This window comes from Dermochelys coriacea, chromosome 3 (genome assembly GCF_009764565.3).
Source record: "Dermochelys coriacea isolate rDerCor1 chromosome 3, rDerCor1.pri.v4, whole genome shotgun sequence".
Lineage (NCBI taxonomy): Eukaryota > Metazoa > Chordata > Testudines > Dermochelyidae > Dermochelys > Dermochelys coriacea.
This window is the reverse complement of record NC_050070.1, coordinates 24,003,916-24,016,069: the sequence shown is the minus strand read 5'-3', so window position 1 is coordinate 24,016,069 and position 12,154 is coordinate 24,003,916. Positions and strand designations below refer to the sequence as shown.

The window sequence follows — 12,154 nt, the reverse complement described above, 5'->3', positions numbered from 1 at the left end:
GGGGGGATTTGATAGCTGCTTTCAACTACCTGAAAGGGGGTTTCAAAGAGGATGGCTCTAGACTGTTCTCAATGGTAGCAGATGACAGAACGAGGAGTAATGGTCTCAAGTTGCAATGGGGGAGGTTTAGATTGGATATTAGGAAAAACTTTTTCACTAAGAGGGTGGTGAAACACTGGAATGCGTTACCTAGGGAGGTGGTAGAATCTCCTTCCTTAGAGGTTTTTAAGGTCAGGCTTGACAAAGCCCTGGCTGGGATGATTTAACTGGGACTTGGTCCTGCTTTGAGCAGGGGGTTGGACTAGATGACCTTCTGGGGTCCCTTCCAACCCTGATATTCTATGATTCTATGATACTGACCTGGATTCCATGGCCCTTGCTGAAAATCTCATTACCTGCATTGAGGCACCTGCCATGAAGGCTGTTGCTAGGAAAATTTTCTTAATAGCAGGCCAGAAGTCTGAGTGGTCTCCGTTCTTCAGGCAGGATACTGTAACTCTTGTAACTTCCAAGGATGCTCTAAAGGAAGACAAGGAAGCTTTGAAGTCCCTTCTAAGGCTGGCTTCCACCTTTCTGTTGGCTGGATCTTTGGGAAAGAAATCCCCTTCAGATGGTATCACCATATATTTTGCTAGTAATGTCACTGCAACATTGACCTTTGGAATATCAGAATGACACTTTTGGGGCCCTTGACATTTATAGTATTTTAGGTGCATGCCTGTTTGTATGTTCACCTTGTCTGAGGTTTCCCATCCTTCTCGGATCACATCCTCAAAGCACGGGTACAGGGGAATTGCTTCCTCAGGTGAGGGTTTGGAAGGCAAGTATTTGTTTTTAGGTTTGTCCTAGTGTTCCTCTTTAGGTTGGATCTGGATTGTGGATGCAATCTTTCTGCACATGGTTCTGAACATCTCATGGTGAAGTCATAGAATCATAGAATATCAGGGTTGGAAGGGACCTCAGGAGATCATCTAGTCCAACCCCCTGCTCAAAGCAGGACCAATCCCCAACTAAATCATCCCAGCCAGGGCTTTGTCAAGCCTGACCTTAAAAACTTCTAAGGAAGGAGATTCCACCACCACCCTAGGTAACGCATTCCGGTATTTCACCACCCTCCTTTAGACTAGAGGTTCTTCCAGATATGTGTTTTTTTAATGTTATGGTGGTGGTGGTGGATTTGATATGCTCTTTTATGCTTTTGTGATGCAGTGTCATCAGATAATAGACAGAATGTAACATTAAGTGGATTTTTTAGTCTCCTAGGATTCCAAGTGTTAAAAAATCACCTGAAAACTTTGCATCTAATCATTTAAGATATTGGTATAAAAATTCACCAGAACTCAGAAGACATTCCTATAGAAATCCACCTGCACCTGAGTACCAGAAATTCACCAGAAACCTTCAGTGGTCAGATGCACTTAAATAACATTTTTGTGAAAAGTGATGAGAAATGTATAATGAAACCACAGCAAAATGTTTTTAGTAACATGTTCCAGTAAGTGAACCATTGAAAGTTAAGTACTTAAATTAAATGAGCTGAACAACAAACTTTACAATGCCTGGGGCAAAAATAGCTTCCTTTTTCTTTCCAACCTCCCTCTCTGTAGCATGTCTATAAAAAGATAATGGTCCAAATTCATCCCTGGTGTAGCTCAGTTGACCACCACTTGTTGGTGTCCCCATGTAGCACATGCTGAAGTTCTTTGCTGAATCGAGGCTTGTGACTGTAACTGTCAGGTGCTTAACTGCCAGGTGATTTTTATGCTTAAACTTAATCTGTGAACGAAAAATGATGTTACAAAGGCAGACAGGCTGATCCCCTTCAGCAGGGACCGATTGACGGCAGAGCGCTCTCTGGTTGACCCTGGTACTCCAGCTCTCCGAGAAGAATAAGGGCTTGTCTACACTACCTGCTGGATCGGCAGGCAGCGATCGATCCAGCAGGGGTCAATTTATCATGTCTAGTATAGATGTGATAGTCCTTGGCTGCATGTCCTGCTCAGAAACAGAACCTCAGCAGAGGAGGAGTTGCCTGAGACAGAAGACTTTGTACCGTTCCTTACCCTCATTAGTGTTCTGGGATTTTTTTTGTCCTGCTTTGTAGATGTTGCTGCCCAACTGTGGCCATAGCATGGTCTCTTGCAGTTTGCTGAATGCAGAGTCTTGTGCCCTCTGGATATGCCTCCCTCATTGTCCTCCCACTTTAAGATCCCATTGCCTCTTCCCAGGAGATGGGGTCTCATTCCCTGGTTTGAACCAGGAAGAAAGGAAACTGGATAAAAGCCCCGCTTCTCTCCCCAGGGAATAGAGAACTCATTTTAGGACCTGGGCAGGGGGACCAGGAGGCCCCTAAAAGTTTTTTTTTTCCCCTCCTTCTTTCCAGTCCTGTGCTGCCCTGGGATTTACACCACGGGCTTGCTGACTGAAGTCCTCCTCATTCTTGGAATCTCTTTCTCCACTCTGTCTGGGTCTTCCGATTGGACTTTTCTGTGTTGGAGTTGCAGCTTTCTGGGGCAGTAAGAGACTCAGCATGCCTTTCTGATTAATAACCCTGTGCTCTAGCAGTACAAGAGTAGGCTATCTGAGAACAGGCAGGGCACAATTTGCCCTCCAGAGAGCCTGCAAAAGCTCTCAGATAGAACACTGCTTGAATTTGCTTGGTGATGATGCAGCTGCTCTGCCATACCTGGGGGTGGGGGGTGGGGGTGGGGGGGAAGGGTCAGGAGTCTTGCAGGGAGTGCTGCAGTGCTGGCTCCACGTGGCTGGGACCATCACACTGCTCAAGATCCAATCCAGGGGAGGAAGAGAATGACAACAAAGGACAGCTGCTTACTACTGCCCCTCACCTCCAACTAAAAAAAAAAAAAGCCTGGCAAAGAAGAGTCAGGAGCAAAGCAATTAGCCACGTGACTAATGCAATGAAAGGAAAAGATTTGGCGGCTAGCCAGAGAAGGGGACATGCTAGAACAGTGCTGTGCTACTACTTTGAACTGCTTCCGGAAACTGCAGACATGAGAGGAATAGCCCATACATACGTATTAGTATTGCGGGAGATGCTTGACGGTTGAACAACAAATTTCAGTTTTACCTTTACATTTGTTTCTCGTAACATGAAGTTATTTAGTCTAGAATGAACTATTGGATTGACTGTGTCCAACAATATACAGCGATACCTCACTGGTTGAGATTTGCTATCCAACATCTCCCCCAATAACGGTATTACAAGCTCCATTAGATATATTTCAAATGCTTCTAACTCTATAAAACTCAAATTTACAAGGAAGGGAAATAATCCACACTAACAGATTTTCTGTTATGAGCAGATAAATTACAGGTAAGAAAAAGTCTCACAATCTGTCAGTCTGGAACAGATTGTTTAGAATTAGCAAGCAGTCCAAACCCAGATTCTCCACTGCTCCAAGTCTTCAGAGTCAATACTCAGAAGAATCAAAAGAACATTTGGCAAGGAACAGGCAGACAAAAGGACATTGAGCTGCCTTCCCAGAGTCAGGACACAAGATGTCATTCTAAGACTGGATAGACTTCTGAAATCTATGGGCAAGGATCCACTGGTAATGGTTTATATTGGCACCACTGACACTGCGTTGTGAGATCTCTCACAGACAGCATACGACTTCAGGGAACTTGGAAGTGTGCTGAACAAAAATATCCAAGCAATCTTCTCTGAAATCCTTCCTGTCCCACAAAGAAAGACAGGAGGCAGAAGATTCTGGAAGTGAATCGCTGGCTAGGTAAGTGGCATTGGGGGTTGGTTTTGTGGAAGATTTGTCCTCCTTCTAAGCTATAGAAGAGGGGGCTATATAGTTTACATGGTCTTCACCTCAGTAGAGGGTAGACCAATCTCTGACTACTCTAGGCTGGCTAGAGTAGTCAAGAGGGGGTTAAACTGATAACAAAAGGGGAGGATAAAAAGAGGGAAGAGATAAGCAATCAGCACAAAAATCAGGATGTTGATCAATCAAGGAACATGGGCATGAAGACAAGAAATTACTGAACTGCCTACACACTAATACCAAGAGACATGGTAACAAAAAAGAAAAACTGGAATTGCTAATTTAGGAGCATAAATTCAATCTAGTTGGTATTACTGAAACCTGGTGGGTTTATTTGCACACCTGGAATGTTAAAATCAACGGTCATAACCTATTTAGGAAGGAGCAAATGGGCAAAAAGGGGAGGGTGAGTAGCACTCTACAACAAAAATGGCATTTTTTCCAAGTCATGGACAACTCAGAAGAAAATGGTCTTGAATACTTTTAGATCAATGTCCTAACAGATAAAGCACAAGATGGGGTAGTAGTTGGTGTGTGCTACAGAATACCAAATCATGACACAGAACAGGATGACTGCTTCCTTAGGTGCCTCTCTACAATGTGTAGGAAAAAACTCTGATCACGGGGGTCTTCAATATGAATGATGTATGCTGCCTGTACTAAAATATACTTGAAATTTCTAAACGTATAGATGACAATTTCCTAACTAAAAAAAAAGTGTTGTAGCCACCACGGTGGAATTCTATATTAGACTTTGTTCTACAGATAAAGTGGAAATGATGACAGAACTAAAAGTTAATGGTAACTTAGGTACAAGTATCATGACTTGAAGACATTTATACTGTGCAAACAGAAAGAAGTCTAGACCAGTAACATAAATTATTATTTGATAGACAGAGACAGCTTTAGTAGGGCCAATTTCAGAAAGATGAAAACAATTGTGAGCCAAACCAGCTGGGAGGAAGAATTTAATCAGAAAAGTGTGAATGAGAATTGGAAATCATTTAAGAACACCTTACTAAATGCCCCAAAAGCAACAATCCTGCAACTGAGGAAGAAGGCTGTGCTAGTTAAAAAACAACTTTGTTTAGAGGGTAAGTGAAGGCAGCTGTAAAAAATAAAAAACAATATATAACAAATGGAAAAAAGGGGAAGTTGATAGCAATGATTATAAATGAGAAGTTAGTAACTGTACGTAATTGATAAAGAAAGCCAAGGGAAAAAAGGAGAAATCTAGGGCCAATGAAGTTAAGGACAATAAGAAGTTGTTTCTTTCTTAACTATACTAGGAACAAAAAGAATCCTGAAAATGGTACTGGTCCACTGCTAGATGGAAATGGTAGAATTAGCTGTAATAATGCACAAAAGGCAAATGTGTTCGACAAATATATTTGTATTTGGGTAAAAGAAAAACAAAACAAAAAACAAAAAAAAAACCCACATAATGAAGACTCACCACATGGTGATAATATTCCATTCCACTAGTATCTCTGGAGAATGTTAAATAGAAGCTAGCAAACTTAGACATTTTTTAAATCAGCAGGTCAAGATAACCTGCATCCAAGAATTTTTTAAAAAAGCTGGCTGAGAAGCTCACTGTACCATCAATGTTGATTTCAAAAAAATCTTGGACCATGAAGGAGGTTCCAGAAGACTGGAAAGAAGTGAACATGCCAATTTTAAAAAAGGGTAAACTGGAAGGCCCAGGTAGTTATAAACCTGTCAGCCTGACATCAATCCCAGGTAAGATAATGGAACCAGCTGATATGGTACTTGATAATTAACTAATGGATGGTCATGTAAATAAACCCAAAATAAATAAGGGTTTACGGAAAATAGATCCTGTCAGACTAACCTGATATCTTTTTTTGACAAGATTACAAGTTTGGCTGATAAAAGGTAATAATGTTAACGGAATACACTTGGATTTCTGTAAGGCATTTGACTTGGTGTGACACAATATTTTGATTAAATAACTAGAATGATATAAAAATAACATGGCACACAAAAAATGGATTAAAAACTAGCTAACTAGTCTCAAAACGTAGCTGTAAATGGGGAATTGTCATCAAGGTGCGTTTCCAGTGCGGCCCCGCAGGTCTCAATTCTTGGATCTATGCTATTTAACATCGTTATCAATAACCTGAAAAAAAAAAAATCACAACTGATGCATTTTGCAGATGACACAAAAAGGAGGGGACAAGGCACTGATTCAGATCAAGGTGGATTGATTGTTAAACTTAGCATAAGCAATCAATATGAGTTTTCATGTTGTACCTAAGTTACCATTAACTTTTAGTTTGGTCATCAGTTCCACTTTATCTGTAAAACAAGGTCTAATATAGAATTCCACTGTGTTGGATTAAATGTAAATGTATACACCTGGGAACAAAAAAAATGTAGGCCATACTTATAGGATGGGGGACTCGATCCTGGGAAGCAATGACTCAAAAAAGATTTGGGGGTCATGGTGGATAATTGGCTGAAGATAAGCTCCAAATGTAATGCTTTGGCGAAAAGAACTAATGCAATCCTAGGATGCATGAATAGTGAAATCTTGAATAGGAGCAGAGAAGTTATTTTACCTCTGTATTTGGCACTTGTGTGACCATTGCCAGAATACTGTGTGCAGTTTTGGTGCCCACAATTCATGAAGAATATTGATAAATTGGAGAAGATTCAAAGAATGAGAATGATTAAAGACTGGAGTTCAATCTATTTAGCTTAACAAAGAGAAGATTAATGGATGACTTGATTATAGTCTAAAAGTACCTACATGAGGAACAAATATTTAATAATTGGCTCTTCAATCTAGGAGAGGAAGGTATAACATGCTCCAATGGCCAGAAGCTGAAGCTAGACAAATTTAGACTGGAAATAAGACAAATTTTTAACTGTGAGAGCAATTAATCTTCGAACAATTTATCAATGGCCAAGGTCGATTCTCCATCACTGACCATTTTTAAATCAAGTCTGGATGTTTTTCTAAAAAATATGCTCTAGGAATTATTTTGGGGAAGTCCTATGGCCTGTGTTATACAGGCAGTCAGACGAGATGATCACAATAACTTCTAGCTTTAGTATTTATGAAATCAAGACTAGATTTCTTTGTCTAAAAGGCAGCTCTAGTTCATACAAATTTTTGGACTTGATTTAAGAATTACAGAGCGAAGTTCAGTATCATGCAAGAGATCAGACTAGAACAGTAATTCTAAAACTTTGGGGCAGACCTCACAAGGGAGGCATGGGAATGCATCAAGGGAAGCGCGAGCTGTGTCCCTTTATTTAAAAAACTCTGTCTGTCAGTCCCAGGGGCTGGGGCACGTGCAGAAGGCCATGCAAACCCAGGAGACGGGGATACAGGGAAGAACCGGAGGCCTTCCAAACTGTTCACCTGGAGGCAGCAGGGGTCCAGCTATCAGCCCCGTGGTGGCAGCAGTAGTGTAGAAGTAAGGGTGGCAACGGAGTGCCAAGTCTGCTGTCGAAAGTGATATTGACAAATATCACTTTTCATATTGTTGCCCTTACTTCTGTGCTGCTGCTGGTGCAGTGCTGCCTTCAGAGTTGGGAGCCCAGACAACAGTTGCTGCTCTTCACTCTGCCTTCAGAGTTGGGTGGTGGTATATGTACTCAAGAGTGAGGAGGGGCAGTGGTGCGCAAACAACTACAGACACAAAGAAGGGGGGGGGCAATCAAATATGTTTGAGAACCACCAACCTAGACAATCATCCTGGTCCTTCTGGCTTTAAATCTATGAATTCCCTAACTCCAAAAATGCAAATGCCCACAACTTACTTTGATGAGTCTGATGGATCCTGCCTTGGAAACAGTGCCATGCTAAGTGAGGTGGCCAGCATCCTAATGCCAGAGCAACAGACATAGGTGGACAGAGGTCCTTACTCCACTTCCTATTTTTGTTACATTGTATATAAAAGTAGAAATTGTAAACTGTTTATGGTAGGGACCATGTCTTATTCAGTTTCTCTGGAGCACACAGCACCATTTGGGTGCTATAGAAATAATGCAATGCGCAGCCAAATATATTTAAGGTTATGACTACTCCTTATTTCAAGAAAAGTACCTGTCACCATTAATCAGACTTGTTTTTTAAAAAAAGTATAGAGATAATTAAAATAAAATTAATCTACTGTCCCAATGAAGCAACTATTCTGCCCCTCCACCCCAAAATATGTAACCACTGTTTACTTGATTATTTCTTCTCTGTTTCCATGATGATCTCTTTCTGAATTGATCTTGTCTCTTAAGCGATTCATTTCTGTGTCAAGACTCTTGACAGTTCTGTTGACTTCTATCTGTTGCGGGCAGATTTGTGTGGCCTGTGCAATCTTTTCCTAAAGAGAAGTTTGAAATGCTAAAAAATGCTACACAAATACATCAAAATGTATCTTCCTCTCAATAGTTAATATTTTGTATGGTGAAAAGCAGTAAAAGAAATTCTGAGTTCATTACTAATGGGCTCTCCACCTGTGGAATTCAGAGACAGTCCGGTGTTGTAGCTGGAGGCTCCAGGACTAAGACTAAGTCTTTCATCTCAGGCCACCCAAAAAAATTTCCACAGCTGTAGAAACACTCCAGCAACCAATTATTAGTATAAAGGCAACCTGATGCAAATTGTCTATGTCCAAGTCCCCCTTCAGAGAAAAATTTCAATTTATATTCTGATCATTACCAGACTACCAGGGTGGATGGAATACAGAGAGAAGCTGCTAAAAAGAAACAAAATGATCAGGTAAGAAATTGATCATTCAGTTGCAAAGCTTCTCTGCTCTTTAATTATTCATCGGAAGTAATAAGCAGTGTATCCCAGAAGTAGTGAGGGAAAGAATAAGTTTAATTATTATAGCAGAACAATTTAGATGGAAGTTCCCCACATTTTCTTCTCCTTGCAACAAATTTGAAACTGTGAGGCCTTGGCATTTTGGATAGAATGAAATGAAAAGGTACATATGTACTTCAGATGCTTGAGAGAGATCTTTCGCACTCAAGGAATGCCCATTTATGCCACATCTTCCACAGGTTAGAACAAAATGGTGGGAGAACTATTTCCCAGAAATTGTGGAAAAGGGAACTTATCTTGAACTGAAAGGTTTCTGGACCTATAAGCATAATCTTTCTCTCATGACAAATGTAGTGTGGTTCTTGTATAGACATGAGAACTAATTCCAAAACTTGCCTTTCATTAGGTAGTAGGACTAGCAAGGCCAACCACAAACTTGTCTAATTTGTCACTGTGAGTCACTGTGAACATGGTACCTGATACAATGTTATGGCTGGTACCCACATTTTTACCATGCTTGGTTGTAGGACTCCAACCAAGCCTCCTGAAGAAACTCTAATGTACCTGAAATCACATCAGAACTTTGGGATTATTATTGCATTTCTATGACATCATCTATGAGGTCAGGGACGCAGTGTGCTGGGGACTGCACAAAATGGTAGTCTTTGCCCCAAGGAGCTTTTTGTTTCCCCACACACCAGGAAAGTAAACTCGACTAAACCAATGATGATACCCCAACTGAGTTTTGTTGGGAAATCAACTTTATCGGAGGTTAATGCTAAACTACTCTTCTCTTCTGATGTCCAATTTGTTAACTGTAGATGTTCCCAGTCTGACTAATGAAGTCCCTGCTTCAAGAAATCTGGTGTTCTTTGTAGGTATAATGTGGGGTCTTTGGCTACCTACCAAGTCCAAAGTGCCTTCTGTAGGAGGACCACTACAACCCTCTCTCTCTTTTCTGTACCCTTGTATCTTGAAAAGTAGAAAATTCTTCTCTACTCAGGACATTATTTCCATTATCAAGGAGAAGCTTTTGACCTCTGTTTATTTCCTGATTTGGAAAAGGATATAAAAACACTCATGTCTCAATCGTAAGCCAGCCACCAATGGGAGGTAGGAGGAGACTTTCCCTGCAAGTATCATAACCTATGTTGTTTCTTACGCCTTGCACCAATGCAGGTGGTATTGATCCCTGTTACAGATAGCATAGCAAACTCAATGAACCACTGATTTTATCCCATAGGGCCATGTGGGTTTTGCTTTTCCTTTAAAAAGAAAAGAAAAAACCCACCACCCTGATAAAGGTGCTGAAATGAGCTGAAAGGATGTGGTTTGAAGAGCATTTTATCTAGGCTTCTTTGGAAGCTTCTGCTCCAGATTTTTCCATCTGCCAGAGTAAGAGTCCCTTCTTGGATACTCTTGGTGTTGATAGCAACCAATGGATTGTGATACTGGTTTCAACAGTGAGGGCTGAAGGCTCTTTGCAATCTCAATGTTTTCCCCAATAGCTCCTGACCTGTAAGTCTGGATGCACAACATACCGGTTTAGGATAAGCGATGCCTATTCATAGGTGTAATATCACTTCCTTGTAGCCATCTAGATGGAATCCATTGCTCATCATAGATCACATCAAGGTTTCTATGAGTACAGAACCCAATACATCTCACTCGGGACAAGGGTCAGAGAATAAGCCAATTTTTTTTTTGCGGGGAGGGGCGGGGGGACAAGGGGAGACACAATGTGGGTTTTCCTTACTAAACATGAAAAATCTTTGGTCTGAATAGCTATAGGTGAGGTTTTGAATCTGCTGTGCAGTGTGTCACAACTCTTATGGTGTATGGGGTTTTTTGGAAGGAAGTCCCCTTATGAAGGTTTGACTGTCTTTCACTGGTGGAACTATTACTGCATCAACTGCAGGCTCCCAAATAAGGCTGTCAAGAGATTAAAAAAATTAATTGTGAGATTAATCGCACTGCTGAACAATAATAGAATACCATTTATTTAAATATTTTTGAATTTTTTTTTACATTTTCAAATATATTGATTTCAATTACAACACAGAATACAAAGTGCACAATGTTCACTTTATATTTTTGATTACAAGTATTTGCACTGAAAAAAAACAAAATAAATAGTTTTTTTCAGTTCACCTAATACAAGTATTTAGTGCAATCTTTTTACCATCAAAGTTGAACTTACAAATGTAGAATTATGTACCAAAAAAACTGAGTTCAAAAATAAAACAATATAAAATTTTAGAGCCTGCAAGCACACTCGGTCCTACTCGGTCCCAATTGCTCAGACAAACAAGTTTGGTTACAATTTGCAGGAGATAATGCTGCCCACTTTTTGTTTACAATGTCACCTGAAAGTGAGAATAGGAGTTCATATGGCACTGTGGTAGCCAGCATTGCAAGATATTTACATGCCAGATGTGCTAATGATTCATATGTCCCTTCATGCTTCAACTACCATTCCAGAGGACATGCATCTGTGCTGATGACAGGTTCTGCTCAATAACGATCCAAAGCAGAGTGGAACGACGTAGGTTCATTTTCATCATCTGATTCCACCAGCAGAAGGTTGATTTTCTTTTTTGGCGGTTCAGGTTCTGTAGTTTCCAGTATCTGAATGTTGCTCTTAAGTTTCCTGAAAGCATGATCCACACCTCACCCTCTCAGATTTTGGACGGCATTTCAGATTCTTAAACTTTGGGTCGAGTGCTGTAGCTATTTTTAGAAATCTCACATTAGAACCTTCTTTCCATTCTGTCAAATCTGCTGTAAAAGTGTTCTTAAAATGAACATGTGCTGGGTCATCATCTGAGACTGCTATGACATGACATTTATGACAGAATGCAGGTAAAACTGAACAGGAGACATAATTCTCCCCCAACGAGATCAGTCACAAATGTAAATAATGCATCATCAACATGAAAGCATGTCCTCTGGAATGGTGGCCGAAGAATGAAGGGGCATATGAATGTTTAGCATATCTGACATGTAAATACCTTGCAACACCAGCTACAAAAGTGCCATGCGAACGCCTGTTCTCACTTTCAGTTGACATTATAAACAAGAAGCGGGCAGCGTTATCTCCTGCAAATTTTACCCAAACTTGTTTGGTCTGAGCAATTGGCTAAAGTAGGATTGAGTGGACTTGTGGGCTTTAAAATTCTACATTGTTTTATTTTTGAATGCAGGGGTTTTTTTGTTTCTAATTCTACATTTGTGAGTTCAACTTTCATGAAAAAGGAATTGCACAGTACTCGTATTAGATGAATTGAAAAATACTATTTTTTTTTACAGTGCAAATATTTGTCATCAAAAATAAATATAAAGTGAGCACTGTATACTTTGTATTCTGTGTTGGTAATTGAAATCAATATATTTGAAAATGTAGAAAACATCAAAAATATTAAATAAATTCAAATTGGTATTCTATTGTTTAACAGTGCAATTAATTTGTTTGAGTTAATCATGTGAGTTAACTGATTGACAACCCTATTCCCAAAATTTATTAATATTTTTCTTTTATAGAAACATTTTAATTTAACATTTT

At 40.0% G+C, this 12,154-nt stretch overlaps 1 protein-coding gene across 8 annotated transcripts in view; it reads right to left on the bottom strand.

The window, feature by feature from the left end:
• Positions 1 to 12,154, bottom strand: part of SMC6 (structural maintenance of chromosomes 6) — a 98,258-nt gene that overhangs the window by 27,483 nt on the left and 58,621 nt on the right. For 7 of the 8 annotated variants that reach the window (XR_005291761.2, XR_006279738.1, XR_006279737.1 and 4 more), the window contains exon 22: positions 8,001 to 8,146. The exons of the other annotated variant lie outside the window; for it this stretch is intronic. Coding sequence is in view for 4 of the 7 variants with exons in the window: in XM_038394147.2 (XP_038250075.1) it covers positions 8,001 to 8,146 (146 nt within the window). In the remaining 3 variants the exon portion in view is untranslated. The remainder of the gene's footprint in view (positions 1 to 8,000; positions 8,147 to 12,154) is intronic. 8 annotated transcript variants of the gene reach the window in all.